Source organism: Aquarana catesbeiana, linkage group LG04 (genome assembly GCF_042186555.1).
Source record: "Aquarana catesbeiana isolate 2022-GZ linkage group LG04, ASM4218655v1, whole genome shotgun sequence".
In the NCBI taxonomy this organism is placed as follows: domain Eukaryota; kingdom Metazoa; phylum Chordata; class Amphibia; order Anura; family Ranidae; genus Aquarana; species Aquarana catesbeiana.
The window spans coordinates 133,629,370-133,650,328 of record NC_133327.1 but is presented as its reverse complement, the minus strand read 5'-3'; the positions used below and the strand labels follow the sequence as shown (position 1 = coordinate 133,650,328).

The following is a 20,959-nucleotide window of genomic DNA, read 5'->3' as shown; positions in this document are numbered from 1 at the left end:
TACGAGGCTTAAGAGTTTGATTTGGCAATAAGTCACAGCCGAGGGTTTGTTGTTCAGGAGACCACAGTTGGATCAAGGGATAGGGGCATATCAAAGAGCGTCAGTAAGATTTGGAATACTGCGGTCCAGAAGGTTTACACTATTGGACATTCCCACCAGATATAAATATGGGTTCCAGGTGCCTGGCAGCCCTGAAAACAGTGGGGGGGGGGGGGCAATTGGGGGAAGAATTTGGAGATCCTGGCAGGGACCAGATACCATCTGGTGACCACCTTATAGTTGGTTGCCAAGGCTACAATCTTGGGGGAAGCCGATTTGGTGGCCTGCCATATGTGTGACCAGTCAGCTGGTTCAAGCGTAATATTAAGGTCTCATTCCTATTTGTTCACATATGTCGTTGGTGATGTTGAGGGGTAGGTAAAAAGTTGGGCATATAGGTCTGAGATAAGTCCCCTTCTATGTGGATCGGTTTTACAAGATTGTTCAAAAGCAGTGAAATGTGGGGAGGTAGAATTGAGGAGAGAGCAGGGGGAGAAGAAGTGTTTAATCTGTAAGTATCGGAAGAGCTCCAAGGAGGGAAGGTCATGGGATTCACGGAGCTTCAGAAATGGTGTAAATGAGATGAAGAAGTGGTGAGCTCGCAACAGCTTTGCCTGTGTCCAGGCAGTGAAGGAAGATGGTGAGGTCCAGGCCGTTTAGAAGCTTGGATTGCGGAGGAAAGAAAGGAGGGAGTTATGGGGGTATTGAAGGTCATAGCAGAGGTTGAGTCTATCCCAAATGACCAGACTATGTCTAATGATGGGGTTGGTGATGGAACGTTTCTGCGAGGGTGCTAGCCAGAGTAGATTAGCTGAGGCTAGTGGATCGGATTCTATGGATTTGATCGTTGTTGGCTTTTTATAAGAAACTAGAGGTGCAAAAATGTTACTGCATTCCGACTATTATTTGAAGTTGTGTGTTGCATTTACTGAGACCATAGTTTTTGTTTGTTTGCTAGGCATCTTGCTTGATATATCTGTCAGTCTTGATTTGTATTCCTAATATTGTAATAGTTTTGTATCTATAGCATTTTTGTTCAGTAAAAGCACATTTACACACTGCAGAGGTCTCAGCTTCCTTGCGTATACCGCAAAGTAACCTTGCTCGATAGATGCAAGCAAGACACTTGGAGACAGAATGCCTCAAAAAACTGCGAATTCTCTAATTTGCTCAAACTGTAGATAGGCTTTAATAATATTTTGAAACACCCTGTCTCCGAGGTTCAAATGAGCTAGTGCTGCCTTGCCAAACTTGTACATTTGCGTCAAAGCTGGTCAAATTGCAGCTTTTTTTTTTTCGTTATTGGGCAGTTTATAATCAAACCTCATACAGTCAGTTCCCGAGTTACGAACATCTGAGTTGCGAACGACTCCTACTTATGAACGGAGGCGGTGTGACGTCACTGCCGGCAGCGTGCACTCCACGCTGGTCTTGGAAGTCGCTGAGTAGCCATCTTGCAGAACGGGACACATCCCACACTGCAGTACTACATGTACTGCATGCCCCACATACAGAACTGCATGCCCAGAAGCGCCCAGAACACCCCACATTGCACAGCCAGAAGCGCCTGGCTGAAGTTAAACTTAAAAAAACGCATTTTTTTTTTTGTTTTTTTCCTTGCACATGATTGGGTATTCTTTTCAAAGTGAACCCTTACCTCATTTACTAAGTTCTGGAGCAACTGCACTTGCAGAGGCCAACTGCTATTTGCAAAGTGCACAGTCTGTTTGCCTTCAGTAAATCAACCTCATAGATTTACTCTAATAGAGTGGAGAAGCAACGCATAATCATAACGCAGAATTACTGAGCAAGAACAGAGCCTGTTTATCTAATACACAAATATGGCTGGTCGTGTGTACAAATTATACAAAGAAACAAGATAAAAAAGAAAAACATAACTCTGAATGTATAGTAGCTGCTCTTTAATTCTACCAACCTGTTGACAGCTTTGGTGCCTGTGAAAAGGTGGCGACTAAATGCCATTAAGCTTTTACATGTTAGCTTTAATTTTTATGTAATACAATAGATTGGCTTTAATGCAGCATTAACGCAACTAGGTAGGAAATAAGTGCTTGCAGGAGAAAATACATGAAAAAAAAAAAACAAAAAAGATCCAATAAAAGTATATAGCTGCTTAGAGTTTTACTGTTTATCTTTTCTATCTTCCTTGCAAGTTTTAAAATTAAATATTCATTGACCAAATAAAGGATCGTTCATCCCCAGGGTAATCAAGCAATACGTATATGGGGTCACGCAGGCACACACTAGAATTCTTATACCAGCATATGCCAAAGACGGATCCTGCCGAGATTGCAACATTACACGGGTGCTCTAGGTAGAATAGCAGATGGGACTATCTCTTACTGCAAACGTTTTCTAAAGTAGAGAGGCATCCCAATTTACAAAATAAATTACTATCGCTGCTATTTAAAATGAATTGCCTTTTTCTGGTTGGGAACACTTACATTTATGAGTTTACCAGATTGCCATTGTTTGACCTTTTTATGACTTTTAGACTCTTTAGAGTTGTAATTTTTGTTAAAGCACCCAACAAAGAGCAAGTAAAAGGAGAAAAATCTTCACTCAGGACAGAATGATGTTTAATTGATAGAAAAGCTTCTATTCATTTTTTTAGGTCTGTGGCCTGCAGGGTTATTTACATAGTGGAGGCACCCATGTGAAATAAAAAGTCCCTATAGCAGCCAGGGAATTGGATATCCATAATACATTTCCGTCCAAAAAATTCCTAAGCCAGAATTGCTTCGAAGTCAAGAATGGCCTAAAGAATAGATCTGAAAGGCAAGGAGCAAATCCAGTAGCACCAATAGCCAGAGAAATCTGCGATAGGCTGTCTCTGGGAGAGGATGAAGGGCACCCTGCTTTCGATAAGGCTGCCAGAGTGGTATCTATTAATGGATGTGCTTTAAGTGCAGAGGGGAGTGATGAGAATTTCCAGGGTAGTGTTTGTAAGGAAAGGGAAGCCATGTCCTGTTCCAAACCCACCCAACATTTAAAGGTACAATGTTTGATCCAGTTAAGGACTCTAATTATGCACTGCCTGGTGGTACTTAAAGGGGTCAGGGAACCTGACATGTTGAATCACTTGTTTACTTATATCTTTCTGGGACTCCAGTGATGCCATACCTTGAAACAGCCACTATAAATCCAGGATGTTGGCTTTTCTTTAATGTAGATTATACAAATAATTGGGCATTCCAGTAGTGAGAGTGATACCTTTGCTTTGTCTTTGTGGAAGAAGACACACCGCTTCTCAGAAATCTCACCACTCAGAGAAAGAAGAAGTCCAAAAAAACTAACAGGAACCATAAATTTGGATTCTGAGTGGGTTTAGTGAACTTTGAGCTTTTTCATTTTTAATCAACAGCTTTACCAGTAAGAAAATGCCATTTCTTATCATATTTTTAACAACTTAGTTTCTGCTGTGAGACTATGTCATGTGGCCATGATTTTTGTTAAAATATTGTAATTACTGGATATGAAGCTGTGAACGTAAGTCGGTGTTCTGCAGCACTCTGCGTGGGATTCAGTCTTGATCTTTAAACAAACAGCCAGTTTGTTGCACATTTAGAAGCAGGCGATGAAGACAAAGAAGTTAACATAATTATTCGGCAGTGAAGACTGTAAGACGTGGTAAGAAGGTGGAGACATGCAGTCAGGCTTTCAGTGTGCAACAATACTGAGTGCTACGTATGACAAGAGAGCATTTCTTTACGCTCAAAGATTTAATGTATGTGATTAAATAATTCCCCACCACTGAGGCATGCTAAACAGCAAAAGTGTGTTTTAACAATATATGTAAAAGTTACTTTTAAAAGAAGGCATTTGGTTACATCCATTTAACTACTGCGTGTGAGCATGTCACATTTCCTTAGAAATCGGTGAAAGCCAAGAAATATTTTGGCAGCATTGAATTAAAGAGTAGGCGATGTTGTACCATTTTTTTTTTCTTGAATTTTTTTTCTGCTTATTTTATAAAGGTATTTAATCCCCTCTTATCTCAATAGTTCATACTGCATTTTACAAAAAAAGACAGAGATACAACTCGTGGGTACAATATCAGGATACATGTTAAAGTAACAGTTACAAAACAAGAGAAAGAAGAAAAAACATGAACTTCCTACACATCCCTGAATACAATTTGGACATAAAAGGAGTGGATCAAAAATGTTGCCCATAAGACAAAGATATCACAAAAAGAGAAAAACAAGAAATGAAAAATTATGTATCATATACTAATTTCCAGCGTCAGTCCATTTTCATTTTTTTTTTTGTTTCAAAAATTTGAATAATTTCAAGCATATTGAATAATACAATGACATCGAGCTCACACGTGGGAGTAATACATTATGAGGTACAAAGAGTAAGAGGCTTTACAAACAGTCATTGTGTGATGCCAACAGCAGGTAAACATTAGTATACAACTTCATGATAGTAAGTTAGCCCTTATAACACATATAACACAAATTGGAATATGAAAGCAGGCAAGTCCCATAAAAGTAAGTAGGGAGGGCTTAAAAGAGATATAACCTGACAGGGTTGGGTCCCCAGGAGAGAGGTAAGCATGGGATGCTACCACACGCTGTGGTGGAGACTTCACCCTTCACAAAAAAGGGGCGAAGTCAAGAAGAAGGAAATGAAAGCCCCTTCCCATGCATTTGAATAGCAGACACTAGACTGTGGGCTATAAGAGAGAGGGAGTTGGATGAAGTTTGGACTGAACTGAACACCGCCCAGGCAGACAAGACCATAACGGTAAAGCATAGCAACCTATAGCCATGTCAAGTCAGTAGGGTTCCCCCCTAAGTAATTGGAGATCCAAGGGTCTGAAATTATTTGTCAAGTATGGTGACAGACAGTTTCTCATTCTTGAACTACCATGAGTATTAGGGTATTTAATCTCCTGATAAGTAAATGATGTGGGTGTCAATTCCTGCAGAGTGCAAGTTTTCATGTTGTCACTCACCTAGGTTGAACCTTTCCATGCCATTGTAGCCTCCCTGGCAGTATTCCCGAGTGTGGCTCGGGGTTAAATTTCAGCACCATTAGCGGTAACCCCGAGCCACACTCAGGATTACATCTCAGGATCCTGGTGCGGTATACTTACCTTGTCCCCAGGATCCTCCGATGTCCCCCCGCTGTGTCCGCGGGCTCTGTCCGCCTTACCGAAGCCTCTCTGTGCCGGGCTCCGTTCCCTGCGAGCGTCGCGACGCACGGGGGCGGAGCCTGGCGGCAAATTCAAAAAAGTGACAATTTATAACACATACAGTACACTGTAATCTTACAGATTACAGTACTGTATGAAATCATTTCACATCCCTTTTGTCCCCAGTGCTTTGTCCAGTGCCCTGCATGCAGTTTTTTTATTATATATACTGTTCTTTCTGCCTGGAAACTGGAGATTGTCCATAGCAACCAAAAAGTGTCCCTTTACTTCAAAAGTGGTTTTAGACCAGCTAGAAAACAGCGATAGTAAATTAGAACACTTGCAGAATTGAGCGATAGTGAATCGTGGGAACATTTATTTTATTATTATTATTATTATATTATTATTTTTTATAATTATTTATATTTATTTATTATATTATAATTTATGATTTTGTGTTTCAAACTTCATCATACTCGGGATATCTACTAGACTCTTGGTGGACAGATTTAAGTGTGTTATTGCTAAGAATTACAGGCCGACAATATAAAACGCCAAATTTCTATGCAAAATAATTGTACTGCTTTGAGACGCAAAAATCTGAAATAATCATACCGCCAGGGAAAATGTGTTTATGTTGGTGTTGGGTAGATACCTTGATGCATGGCATCCTGTATTAATCCACTTCATGGAGGCGCCTGTGTGAAAGGGGCTTATAATTAACTTTATCGCTCTCTATGTGCTACATGTTTTAATATTACATGTTGCATTTCAACTTTCTAGTCAGTTTGACTCTAATTGGTGTTAGTTAGAAATGTATTATCATTGACATTTGTCACCAACCGCTGAGTGGACCAGCATTGTACTTGTGGGTAGAGCTTAATGTGTCTATGTGGGGACCCAGTTGAAGCAATCGCTAGTGCCCTCAAAAGCAGGCTGAGGCTGCCATGTAATGCAAAGTTGGTGTTAAGGCACCACTCCAATTTAAAAGCAATGCTTTGCCATAAAAAAATAATTAACTGCTTGTAAGCAATGGCCCAACTTCTTCTTTGGGGTAACAGTAGGCCTAGAGAATAAGTTATGCCCAACTCTCCCTGGCCAAACAAAAAGAAGGTATAGGTTTGCCAGAACTCCGAAATTATTATAGTGCCTGCCACCTCTCAAGAATAATTGATTGGAACGTGCATAATAAACGCAAGGATTGGGGAGAGTTGGAGGCCTCTTTCATGTCACTATCTCTGAGTTCCTTGCCTTGGCTGTTCCTTCGCCACATTCCAACAGAGATAAGCCTACATGTCCTCATCGGAACTACCTTATGCTGTTTCAGTGGCAGGACTGCTGATAAGGGGGTACCTCTGGCTCTGCCGTATCCTGCACAGCCCCATCAGCTCAAAAGGGGGGGCCGGGAAGCTGACAAACACATTTGAAGCCGCTAAGCTACGTTCAGCTCCACGGCCTCCTGTCATTCTCTCACAGTCTGGCTCAGTGCTTTAAATGTTAGCTTTCACTCCACTCTGCCAGTCTGATTCATTTATGTTCCCATCTATTTACCTCTGTAACTTCTACTCCCCCCTTCTTTCCTTCAGATTCTTACTCTACTCACTCTTTCTCTCAGATATCATTCCCCATCCCTGCAACCATGCTCAGATCTTTGTGCCTGATATCTCTGATTGTATCCTGGTTAATCTCCCTGTAGTCCTTCGCTCCTGAGCTCGTCCCATCTGATCCATCCTGTCTCTCTGCTGACTGTACTGCTCCAACTGTCCAACCTATATATGCAATGCGACTTTGCTTCTTCTCCCCCTACACAGTCATCATACCTACAGACTCGGTTCCCTCTGCAAATCAATGTACTACTGCTCATTAGACATGTGCAGTTAGTTTTGTTCCAAATAAATATTTGGAAGAATTTTTCATTGTTCGGAGATTCGGATATATCCGAATACCTGAATTACAGTAAAAATGAAGTTTACCGAATGCTCCAAATAGTGAAACAAAATTCGTCCGAATTTCCAAAATTCAAATTCAAATTCAAATTGAATTTTACATCGAATTCCAGTCGAATTTTTGCACATTCCTGTGTGTTTGGCAGGCCATTGAAATGAATGGGCTATGTAAAACTCACCACATGAAAACGTGTGAAAAAACAGGCACACTTGGATGCACCTTTATAATGTGAACCCACCCTTAATTGTTTTAATATATTTATTTTTATTAAATATTTTACTGCTGCATCCCCACTCAATACAGTTTTATCTTTTAGATTTAACAGGAATTTTGTAAATTCAAAATAATACAAATAAATTATGATGTATTTGTGTCCACTAATAATGATTTTAGTGTATTTTAGGGAAAATATTGTTTTGCTAATTTCGGGGGGGGGGGGGGGGGCTGTCAGGTTGACTGTGCGAGACCCTGTAATTTCTAACAGCAGCCCTTTTCAGCAGTGTTTGCAAAACTACCTCTTTCTCATCCATCCTGTGCCCGCTTGCTCCACTCCAGCTCAACCCCGACTTCCCTCCTGGCACGCACCATCGCTTCTTGGCAGAAATCTGGCCACACGATAAAGTGTTGGCATACCACTTTTTCGACAGTGGCAACCTTCTTTTATATGAAAATCTATCCTCTGCAAGAAGAAACCCCCTCCCCCCGGACCTACCTACGTCTTTCACACTATCTTCGCTCTCTGGCTGGAGGGTCTGCCATCTATAGACCCCTAACATTGTTCGAGGCAATATGCTCTGGGAAAGTTCCCCAACGTCGCCTGATTCCCACAACACATTCTGATACATGGCTGTTTGCAGACCTTTCACCTAACAGTGGTATCACCTACGCAGCATGGGAGAAGGACCTCTCTCTTTCCCTCCTACAGGAGGATTGGGAACGTATACGTCTAAACATCCACACAGGCTCAATCAACATATAAACCCAAGAAAATAGGTATAAACTTCAGGCGCGCAGGTACCGAACCCTTGCATTTATACACAAATTCCGGAACAACTGTCTGAGACTTGCTGGAGATGTCAGTCTGATTGCAGGACGCTACTGCATATTTGGTGGTCATGCACCACATTATCTCGCTGATGACCACTTACAACTTAGACTTCACTCCAACTCAATTTCTCCTGCACCACTCCTCCTTACCACACTATTTTTTTTAAAAAAAGCTCTGCCCCCTATATGATATGTGTACCCTGAATAACACCTTTTCAGCAGGAATTGGTAGAACAACACGACGGATACGATCCCCCAATGCCACACCCTGCTTAATTTCTCAACCCACTGGCCCTGAGGTCTAAGCAAAATTCCACCCCCCCATTAGTGACTCGGATTACCTCGTTACCCGGTGTGTACTTTCAGTAGAGTTTTATGTTATTCACTTGTATGTAACATGAAAGGAAACCTGTCTTGTCAAGGCGAGACTTCATCTGTGTTCTTTTGATTGCATTTGTATATAATGTTTGACCTCACCTGCAGAAGTTCTATGTGTTTTGTACACTTATTTATGACTATCCGTGTTCTATATTTTGTCTTAAACTTTTTCCACAATAAAACTTTTGTGGGGAAAAAAAACATATAAAAGTAAACAGAATGCAGTAAACCCTTTTGATGCGTCTGTTTACATGCTACTTGCATGTATCTCACACTTAAATTCAAGTTTAATTGGAGAGCATCTTCTACAAAAAATGATATATACAGTACAGGCGATCCCCAAGTTACAAACACCTGACTTACAAACGACTCCTACTTACAAACGGAGGGAGACAACAGGAAGTGAGAGGAAATGTACCCCTAGGAAGGGAAATTCACTCCTGTAATTCCCTGTACACACAAGCAGAATTTCCGTCAGAAAAATTTTGGATGGTTATTCCGACGGAATTCCGCTCAGGCTTGGTTTGCATACACACGGTCACACAAAAGTTCTCTGAACTTTCGACTGCCAAGAACGCGGTGACGTACAACACAACGACAAGCCGAGAAAATGAACTTCAATGCTTCTGAGCATGTGTCGAATTGTTTCCGAGCATGCGTGTTTTTTTGCGCCAGCAAAAGTCCGATGGAGCATACACACGGTCGGAATTTCCGACCAAAAGCTCACATTGGACTTTTGCTGGCAGAATTTCCACTCATGTGCACGGGGCATAAGAGTAATAATGGAAAAAAGGTGTCTCCACTGAAGCTTTGCCACCAATCCTTGTTTCAACAACAAAACAAATGTTAACCTTTCTCCATGCTACTCAAAAAGCTTAAAAATATTTTTTTTTTGGCTGGAGCTACACTTAAATAATGTACCTGTTCTGATTTACGTACAAATTCAACTTAAGAACAACCCTTTAGACCCTATCTTGTTTGTAACCTGGGGACTGCCTGTACTGTGCAAAAGTTTTAGACAGGTGTGAAGAAATACTGTAAATTAGGAAAGCTTTCATTAATAGAAGTGTTTATAGTTTATTTTTGTCAATAACAAAATGGAAAGAAAATAAACAGAAGAAGATCCAAATCAAATCAATATTTGGTATGGCCACCCTTTGCCTTCAAAACAGCATCAATTCTTCAAGGTACACTTGCACACAGTTTTTGAAGGAAGGAAGGCTGTTGCATATATTTTGGAGAATTACCAAAGACCTTCTGTTGATGTAGGCTGCCTCGAATCCTTCTGTTTCTTCATGTAATCCCAGGCAGACTCGATGATGTTGACCAAACCTTCACTTTTCTTAATGACATTGGCTGTATGTTTGGGGTCATTGTGCTGCTGCAGAATACATTTGGGGAAAATCACATGCCTCCATGATGGTGTGGCATGGTGGATAAGAACCTGCTCTTATTTCTCAGCATTGGGGACACTATTGATGACCAAATCTCCAACTCCATTTGCAGAAATGCAGCCCCAAACTTGCAGGGAAAATCCATCATTCTTCACTGTTGCCTGCATTCATTAATGTACCTCTCTCCAGCCCTTTGGCAAACAAACTACAGCCAAATATTTCAAAATTTGACTCATCAGTCCAGCGCACCTGCTGCAATTTTTCTGCACCCCAATTCCTATGTTTTCATGCATAGGACATGGAAACAAGGCTAAGCGACTCAACTATGCACAAAAACATTTCTCTGTGGCATTAATTCATAATTTGAAGTAGGGCTAGAGATCACATAGTTGGTATTAAAATTTCTCATCCACTATACTTATGGCTAATGGATTTTTACATTTAAGCAACACAGTGCTTCACATACACTGAAAAGAAACATCTTGAGCTAAGAGCACACGTTCAATGGGATTCAAAAACAGCATTAACTTCTCATATTCTTTATGTGTTGCAGATCTGCTTTGTAAATTTGAATGCTTTCAATGAGGAGTCAAGTCATGAAGCTTTACGAAAGGTAAGTTAAGCTCTTCTTTTGCATTCTTTGATCATACGCTCAATTTGCATTGACAGACATGCTGTAATATATGTTTCTGGGAAAAAAAGTTATTAAAGCACTGGATTTGGATATTCAGAGAGTACCAGTTCTAAGTTATAAAGTCCCACCTTACATTTATTTCAAAATTAAAGGCAGTAGCCGCCCATAATGATTTGTGCCCTTTTTATATACACACCACTATTGGCCCATACTTGTGCTCTTTCCTACCAGGGTTAATTGTCATCCCCAACAGTATCTTGCAGAAATGTTTATTACAATCTCGAGATCTCCCTAGAAAAAGCTCCTCACTCCCTTCGACTGCCCTTCATAAATTGCCTCATTTATACTAGTTATATGACCTCTCAGTTCAAGACAATGCACTTTGGATGATGGCACAAGAGACCTTGTGCCTTTGGTTAGGTGCCATGGAGCATTTTCCTTCATCCCTTATTACAGATGAAAATGTCCATGTTTGCATACTATATTGTGCTGGTCTACACTGTAAAACTGTTACAGTGGTCATATGATTGGGAGCCCACCCACTGGCTCCTGATCATAAAGAGAGATTTAGAGCTGTCAATCACTGTGCTGGGAGCTTTCAGCACACAAACCTTGGCTGTCCATGAATGCATATGTGTGGAGCGTGAGCATTAAAGCCCACTCTCTTTGCCCCCTCATATATGCGTTGCATGGGTGGCAGAAGTGGAAATGAAATCACAAAATGAAGATTTGTCTTGTTATAGGGAACATCTAGAATAGTTTATTGTGTCTAAACAGAACCCTAAAAAAGCACCATTCACTTGAAATTCCTTCTTAAAAATAGTGCATTTTCCTGGTATGTGAAGGTGCCTAGAAACTCCTGTGCCTACAGCCTTATAGCTGTGTATCTGCAGTGTGAGATCCATGGCACCAATGCCTCTGACTGCTGGTCTCAGGAAATTTTAAGTAAAATTTGTTGTTGTTATAACTGTACTTTTATTGGCTCATTGCTGGGGAGGCAAAGCCCTGCCTCTGCCAAGATGGCTACATTCATCGGAGACACAGTGCAGAACAATGCATGGTGTTTTTGTAAGGGGGGGGATTAACTGCAGGAATACCACATGGAATAATAGTGACTAGTCCTTTGCCATTGTTTTATCACGGTTATGTGACTGTTATGTTTTGGGTTTTCTTTTTTTGAGATGTGCAATAATCACACAAACACTTGCAGATATATAACATTTAATTAGGTAATGACAGATACTGTATAGTGACAGAAGTACAAATGTAATAATATTAAAAGAATATATAAAGAAGCTTAGCTGCAGGTAAAATATAGATGCTCTTCCGGCCTGTATTATTACCACGGTTTGGCAGATGATCAGGACAGAGACGTGCTTGTCGTAGTTCTGTCGGGACTAACTATTCCAAGTTTTGACTGTAGTATATACAGGAGTAGTTGGTAGCATTTGACCAATTGTAAACCCTGAATAGCAGTATTACCTTTTCATGACATTTCAATAGTTTGAAGTCAGGTAAGGTAACCAGGCTTAGAATGCATTCTTAGATATTGGTGAGCCAATAATAATAAGGAAAAATTAAATTTTCCCATCAGCCATCCACCTGTTTTTTGTTTAGTTCCTTTTTTAGACTATGTACTTGCAGTTTGAAACTAAGTTGTACCCTGTTCCTGACCTAATGCTGGCTAGACTGTGTTTCATTCACAGCCTTGACAAGCAATGACCTCAAGTTCAGCTTCAAGTGACCCAAGCTTTAGGGTCCTCAGAAATATCGAGTAGCAAGTGACAAAGACTCGTCATGTCTCTAAAGACTGGAATCTAAAAAAATTCAGGGGAAATAATGTCTCATAGGAGTCCTTTTTTCAACAATGGTTAATAAATGTGGCTCTTTATTTTTTAGAAGCTGGATGAAGTGTCTCCGGATTTGCTAAGGCTAATAAATTCAGTAAGGTCACAAGAGCTGAAAGAAGATGAGATTGTGCTGTTCAGTGGATTAACACACAGAAAATGTGGGCCAACAACAGAAAGTTCACAGGTAAGAGAAATACTCGCAAGGTAGTTTATATACAGCAGGAGCACTTAGCTCCTTCAAGCGGTAGTAAACCACTGTTTTTTTTTTTTGCAACCTGCAAGGTAAAGCCATAATGTCAAGAAGAGAAGAAAAGATTGATCGCACACTTGAATCCAAAAAATGCTGTAGAAATTTCTTTATTGTCATGAGCCAGACAAAATTGCAATGATGATCAGTTGACGCGTTTCACGCGAAAAGAAACGTGCTTGTTCACAACAATTGAAATGCTCACAATACAAGCTATTTAAAGGTGTATATCCAATCAAACACCTAACACAAAACACCTGCAATTAAAGAGCAATCAACACAAAACCTCACCGACATAAAAACATTTCCTAAATGCTAAAACATCTGATCATAAAATGGTCAAAACAAAAATAGATAATGTAAACATGTAAGCAAGAAATGTATTAAAAACAAAAATAGAAAAATGAGCAAAAAAACATGTATGTATACCAATATAAATCACATATATCACTATATAACAAATTGAGTCTAATTGTATGATTTAATATTTCTTAAAAACTGTTCAAGGATAAGAGGAAATAATGAGATACTAAACCATATACGTGATGGAAAGGATGCGCATACACATGAAAATCAACCATATCCACATATATAAATCACGTGGAGGCAAAGTAATGTGTATATAAGCGCACATGCATCGCAAATATTCCACACAGAACCACCCTAGAAACCATTCAATACTTATCCAATTTACCTTTCTATTTTGATCACTTATGGAATCAAAGGGAGTGTTCTCAACACTCAAATAGAGGACAAAAAAAAATGAGGAACACCCAAAATCACTCGCTTTTCAAAGAAGAGAGAAAAAAAAGATAAAGAACATCCAAAATAACTCACTTTTAAAAGAAAAAAAATATGAATATGAACGACTGCCCAAAATCACTCGCTTTTCAAAGAAGAACAAAAAAATGTACTAGTATGCATTCTGTACTAGCACATTATGTGTAACTCACCTTAAAACAAAGTCTTCCACGGCGCGCTGTCACCGCTGACAAGGCTTCCATCTTCACTCGGTCTTCCTTCGGGGTTTGTGGACTCAGGCTGTGTGTGTGGCCAGAGCCATGCGCGTGCCATGCACATGCACGTAGGAACTGCCGTTTTACGACACAGGACACTTCAGAGCGCATGCGCCGGTGATGTCACTGGCTGCATGTACAGTAAATATCTCCTAAACGGGGTACGTTTAGGAGATATTTACAGTACCTTCACTTCTTAAAAACAGCATATCTGGAGTAACTACTACAATAGCCACTAAGTGTTCACCATGCAACCTCTAGCACAAGAGGCCTGATCTCCTGCCCTAACCAACAGTGAATTTGAACTATTCAAACTGTGTGTGTCTTAGCTCATCTTTGAGCAGCAACCAATCATCTTGTAGATACTTCAGTAAATGTTGATTCAAGCCAGAGTAGACTAATGCCTCGTACACACGGTTGGATTTTCCGATGGAAAATGTTCAATGGGAACCTTTTTTCGGAAATTGCGACCGTGTGTTGGCTCCATCGGACATTTTCCATCGGAATTTCCATCGCAAAAAATTTGACATCTGGTTCTCAAATTTTCCGACAACAAAATCCATTTGCATAAATTCCGATCGTGTGTACACAATTCTGACTTACAAAGTGCTACGCATGCTCAGAATCAAGCAGAAGAGCACTGGCTATTGAACTTCATTTTTCTCGGCTCGTCATACGTGTTGTACCTCACCGCGTTCTTGACATTCGGAATTTCTGACCAACTTTGTGTGACCGTGTGCATGCAAGACAAGTTTGAGCCAACATCCGTCTGAAAAAAAACATGGATTTTGTTGTCGGAATGTCCGATCGTGTGTACGAGGCATACGTCCTTATCTTCTCTCCATGTAAAGCAGAAAGATATATAGAATTCCCTACTTGTCCTGCAATGAGTTTGGAAATCTATGTTTATATATGTATTATTCTGCGATAAGGATGTCAGTAAGATCAAACAATTTCTCCAGTTCTGTTCAAGTGATTTTATTTATTTTTATTTTATATTTCTATTTTTTAACTCCATAATTTACTATTATTATCCAATATGATTTACATTTTTTAATGCCAAAAACAGACCATTCTAGCCCACTTTTACATCCCACTATGCTCCTAAGCCATCACATCGTACAAAAGTGAATTCCCTAAATAGATTCCGCTAAACACTGACACATTGCATTCCGTAGCTATTTATCTAGCTGTAAAGTCAGGCATTGTATTCATGTCTCAAGAGGGTTTACAATGAAACTGTTGCAGCATAAGGGGAAACGTCAGGAAAAACATAGCAATTTTCTACATTTATCATAAAAATGAGCACTTCTTTTCAAATCCAACGAGGTAATAGAGAAAAATGGTCAAATTTACCTCTTCTAACTATATTATTTATGATAGACACAGATTCTTCTAAACAACAATACTCAGATAACATGTATAGAGGACTAAAATCCTAGGAGTTAAAAAACCAATAAATCCCAAACATTCAGCCAGCGCCTTTTGTGAACCTTCCCTGTTATTGTCAGTAGGAAACAGGGCTGTTTCTAGGATTGTAAATGGCCCCGGGGAAACACATTACAAAGGGTTCAGAGGCACACTATGCGTTGCACAGAAAACAGAGGGTGTGACCAGATTGCACCTAACAGTGAAAGTGGCTTAAAGGGTAGTGCTTAAAAAGAACTGGAGCCTACTTGCTGCAGTTAATGTACTCCAAAAAATGTCTTGATTACAGTATCACAAGTGACTCGCAAAAACCCTAAAAAAAGGATAATTAAAAAAAAAAACACAGACTCCTCTATTACATATGCTTTTCTGCACAATAATATATTTGATCCTGCCATAAAGAACAACTTCCTTATTACAGATTTGGACTCCTTGACAGTCAGTAGCTATTAAAACAATGAACACTTGGATCAGAAATATATAACATACAACATGAAAGAAAGTGTAATAGTTAGGACCAGTGCCGGGGTGAGGTCATCCAGTGCCCATGGCAAAGATACCAAACTGCATCTCCTTCCCCCGTTCATGATGTGCAAGCTTAGGCGATCCTACACAGAGCAGTCATTTGCTAGTCAAAATCACCGCCGCTGTCATTTCTCCTTGTCAGCCTTGTAACAGAAGGAAGGTGCCCCCCCATTCCTAAAGTAAACCATTGCACCCAGGGCAGCCTCATCTCCCACCCACCCCTTGTCCCGGCCCTGGTTAGGACTATGTAATGTATAACAGCACATTGAGTGCAGCACTCAGGAATATGTAACTTACAACATAGCATATGGATTGCAGGGATCGGGACTATGTAATGTACAAAATAGCATATAAATGCTCCTTTAATAGTGTGGTCAGTGCAGTCGTTGGTTCAAATCCCAACCACGGCACTACCTACATGGAGTCTGCATGTTCTCCCTGTGCCTGCGTGGGTTTCCTCCAGGTACTCCGGTTTCCTCCCACACTCCAAAGACATGCTGGTAGGTTAATTGTCTCCTGTCTAAATTGTCCCTAGTATGTATATGTATGAATGTGAGCTAGGGACCTTAGATTGAACACTCCTTGAGGGGTAGGGATTGATGTACAATACATGTAAAGCACTGTGTAAATTGATGGCGCTATATAAGTACCTGTAATAAAAAAATAAAACGTGTTCAGTGGCTGATAAAAAAAAAACTGCAGAGATCCCCCATTGCTGCCTCCTGGGTCTCTGCTGAGTGATATTGTGCTGGAACTATGCGGGCATAATACCACTCTGCCCTGTGCTGTCAGCTACAGCAGAGCAAGTTGCTCTGACAATCATGCAACATGCTCTGTTAAAGGTCAATGTTGACTTTGGCAGTGGGCAAGAAACCTGGAGTACATGCCCCAAATTCACAGGTCTAGTGATGCTAATGTTTGACTTGATATACGAGCAAATTTTTTATATACGAGTAGCATCAAGTCACAACCAGGGGCGGACTGACCATTGAGCCACTCGGGCACTGCCCGAGGGCCCTGGGCCACTAGGGGGCCCCATCAGGGTTGCCAGCCTCAGTAAAACCACTGGAAGTATGTATAAATCTGTGTTTTTTTTACACTTGTCTGTGTATACTGTGTGTACATGTATGTGTATACTGTGTGATTGTATACTGTGTGTGTGTGTGTATACTGTGTGGCCCCATAATCTCTAATTGCCTGGGGGCCCCATAATCTCCTATTGCCCGGGGGCCCCATGAGTTATCAGTCCGCCCCTGGTCACAACTGAGTATAAAAGAGAAGAGAGGCACCTCTAAGTGTAGCAATATGGTTACATTTAATGAAGGTACAACATTTAGCAACATATTGCTACACTTAGAGGCGCCTCTCTTCTCTTTTATACTTTGTAGCTCCTGCTGGATTTTGCTTCTAATCCCCTTGTGTAGGCTTCCATATGTAGATGGACATTTTATGGTTACACAACCTATCACATTGCTATAATCTTTTTATATGGACTATAAACTGAAGGACCTATGAATAAAGGGTTGTGGAACGAATCATTTGAGTTTCCATTATTTCTTATGGGGAAATTTGCTTTGATATACGAGTGCTTTGGATTACAAGCATGTTTCTGGAACAAATTATGCTCGCAATCCAAGGTTTTACTGTATTGGAAAGATATATAAGATTCACACAGATTGTTTAACTCTCTTACAGATGTTTTGCCCAGATGAGATTTGCTTGCTACAAAGAGAGGGAGCTCCAGAGATGATCTCCTCAAATTATATAATCTTGGAACTGAATAAGTTTCTACTGGGTCTGGAGTTGGCCCAAGAGAACCATTTGCAGGGTGAAACCTCCCCACTGCATGCAGAGGATGATACTAACTGCTCGGTGTCATCAATAGAGGAGGATTTCCTAACAGCCTCTGAACAGCTGGATGACAGTGAAGAGGAGAACTGCAAGGAAGGTAAGTTGGATTAAAAAGTGTATTAAAATAGAAAAAACATAATTTGGTGGATTGACTACATGGTGACATGAACACTGAAATAGAATGGTGTTTTTTTTTATTAAGCTGTGGTACTGTAATGCCGTGTACACACGAGCGGTTTTGCCGTTGGAATAAACTCTGAAGGTTTCTCCGACGGAATTCCACTCAAGCTGTCTTGCATACACACGGTCACACCAAATTCCGACCGTCAAGAACGCGGTGACATACAACACGTAGGACGGGACTAGAAAAAGGAAGTGCAATAGCCACTGCGCCACCCTTTGAGCTCCTTCTGCTAATCTCACTAGAACAGCATACAGACAAGTGGGTTTTCCGATAGTAATCATTTCCGTCTGAAAAATTTAGAAAATGTTCTCTATCTAAGACCATCTGAATTTTCGACGGAAAAAGTCCGATAGGGCATACACACGGAAGGAATATACGATGAAAAGCTCCCATCTGACTTTTTCTGAGGGACATTCCGTTCGTGTGTACGTGGCATTACAGATCTCCAAGGACAGTTTTGTTTTAACAGGATTGTTTCCAGTTTTCAAGTGTCCTTGATTGTACCTCTGAATCTATCCCATTTGGCTGAGCATACCAGATACTTTGCTTTTATTATTATACAAATAGGGGTTGATTTACTAAAACTGGAGAGTGAAAACTCTAATGCAGCTGTGCATGGTAGCCAATCAGCTTCTATCTTCAGCTTGTTTAAGTAAGCTGAAGCTTTTAATGTAGAGCTGCACCGGATTTTGCACTCTGCAGTTTTAGTAAATCAACCTCATAGTGTATATAGTAGAGGCTTGCATATGATGATTACAAAAAATTGGGCTGCAACCAATGTATTATAGTGAAAAATGGCAAATTACACTTTGCTACAAAGTAAAGTAGTGAGTGTACAGCTTGTATAACAGTGTAAATTTGCTGTTCCCTCAAAATAATTCAACACACAGCCATTAATGTCTAAACCACTGGCAGCAAAAGTGAGTACACCCCTAAGTGAAAATGTCCAAACTGGGCCCAATTACCCATTTTCCCTCCCCGGTGTCATGTGACTCATTAGTGTTACAAGGTCTCAGTTGTGAATGGGGAGCAGGTGTGTTAAATTTGGTGTTATCGCTCTTACTCTCTCATACTGGTCACTGGAAGTTCAACATGGCACCTCATGACAAAGAACTCTCTGAGGATCTGAAAAAAGAATTGTTGCTCTACATAAAGATGGTCTAGGCCAGGGATATGCAATTAGCGGACCTCCAGCTGTTGCAGAACTACAAGTCCCATGAGGCATAGCAAGACTCTGACAGCCACACGCATGACACCCAGAGGCAGAGGCATTATGGGACTTGTAGTTTTGCAACAGCTGGAGGTCCGCTAATTGCATATCCCTGGTCTAGGTTATAAAAAGGTTGCCAAGACCCTGAAACTGAGCTGCAGCACGGTGGCCAAGACCATACAGCAGTTTAACAGGACAGGTTTCACTCAGAACAGGTTTCTCCATGGTCAGCCAAAGAAGTTGAGTGCACGTGCTCATCGCCGTATCCAGAGGTTGTCTTTGGCAAATAGACATATGAGTGCTGCCAGCATTGCCAGCCAGCAGTACTCACCAGCAGTACCCACCACCAGTACCAGCCATCAGTACCCACCAGTACGACCCACCAGCAGTACCAACCCTGGAGGACAGCTGGCAGCAACAACCAGCCTTACCCGACTGGGGACAGCAGCAGCCAGCGATACCTGCAGGAATTCTGAGGAAAAAGTGAAGGTTGAGGTCAGTTGAAGTGCAGGTACTGCAGTGCATCAGTATGAAAGTAGCCTTAGGCCCCTTTCACATGATTGGTCCGCACGGGTCCGCACGGGTCCGCCTGTCTGTTTTTCAGGTGGACCCAATCAGACCCTCCATTCACCTCTATAGAGTGGCAGATTTAAACTGACCTGCATGCATCCATTTACAGCCCCATATCTCCAATCCGATCTGCTTAAAAAAACAGAAGGGGACCCATCCTCTTCTGTCTGGGTGGATCAGAGGGCCCATAGAGTAGAGCGGGCTGTGTCCGTGTCTGCTCTGCATATGCAGAGTAGACACAGATCTGTCATCTGCCCACTCCGCTCATTGTTGCTCGTGACCTGTTACCAAGTCGCTAAAGTGGACCTCGCTCCTCAAAAGGTTGGGCACCCCTGATCTAGTTCAATCAATTGTAGCAAGGTCCCAGGCCTCCTTCAGTCTAATGAGAACCTCCAGGGCCAGAGATAGCTGACATCCTTCTGTATATGGTGTGATGGGTTTTGAGGCATAGTGGGTGCCAGACACTTCTTGAATGCAAAAGAGATTTTTATTTCACTTAATAGAACTTTGGGAGAGAGGGTTATGGCCAGGACACCCTTAGGTAGTTGCAAGATTAATTGGCAGACTCCGAGACTTCAATAGGAGGACAGCCATGCAGGGAAAGGCATCAATCAAGACGCCACATCTGCATGTGCAGGAATGCTGTCTCCTATGGCAACAGTCTTTAACAGTTCCTAACACAAAGCATAACAGTTCCTTCACTTCCACTACAATCACTTCTTGTAGTTCTTCAGCCCACTGAGCTCCCAGTCTCTCACTAGACGATTCACTCACACTGAGCTCCTCCAATCTTCACGAAGGTATCTTCCTCAAGCGTCACCCACGCTTCTCTGCTGGGTCCCTAGCTTGGCACTCAAAATACCTCTCAATCTTCACCCACGTTGGCCTGCTCAGTCCCTGGCTTAAAGCATAAGGCTGCTCTGCAAGCGTCACCTCTGCTGGCTGGGTCCCTGGCTTGATACCCACTGAAGTTTCCTGATTCTTCACCATCCCCGGTTGGTGAGAATATTGCTCCGGTACTTGCTTCAGTTACTCACTGTGGTCCCTGGTAATAAGGTGGTTGGTCCCCTAGTGGCGACAGCTTCCCCTCTACGTCCGACCATGACAGGACCTCTGGCCTGCAGAACCGTCACTTCTGGTTGGATTGCAAGCCACAATCCCAACCCCGTGCTGCTCTCGTAGGATAGGCCCTCAGACAGCCTAGCAGTCAGATGTGCCCGGGATAGGCCCAATCTCCGGCCTAGCAGCCCAGGCAGTACAACACAAATCCACCTAGACAGCCGTCCAGGTGGCACAAAACATAGATCACCTGACTCCACCCAAATATATAGGTTCTCCCAGCAGGCCAAGGAATTTAAGAAAACCCCTGCCCTTTGGCTGAGATACCCCATATACCCATAATCTGACCTTGCAGTGCCCTTCTCATATCTAATGCCACCAGGTACCTGGCCACCTAGTGGAGAGAGAAGAGCAGC

General features: G+C 41.5%; 1 protein-coding gene across 5 annotated transcripts in view; it reads left to right on the top strand.

Moving 5' to 3' along the window:
• SPHKAP (SPHK1 interactor, AKAP domain containing) overlaps positions 1 to 20,959 on the top strand; it is a gene marked incomplete in the record, with an annotated part of 381,842 nt that overhangs the window by 266,416 nt on the left and 94,467 nt on the right. For all 5 annotated transcript variants that reach the window (XM_073625690.1, XM_073625689.1, XM_073625688.1 and 2 more), the window contains 3 exon segments: positions 10,523 to 10,582; positions 12,503 to 12,637; positions 17,365 to 17,617. In XM_073625690.1, the coding sequence (XP_073481791.1) occupies positions 10,523 to 10,582; positions 12,503 to 12,637; positions 17,365 to 17,617 (448 nt within the window).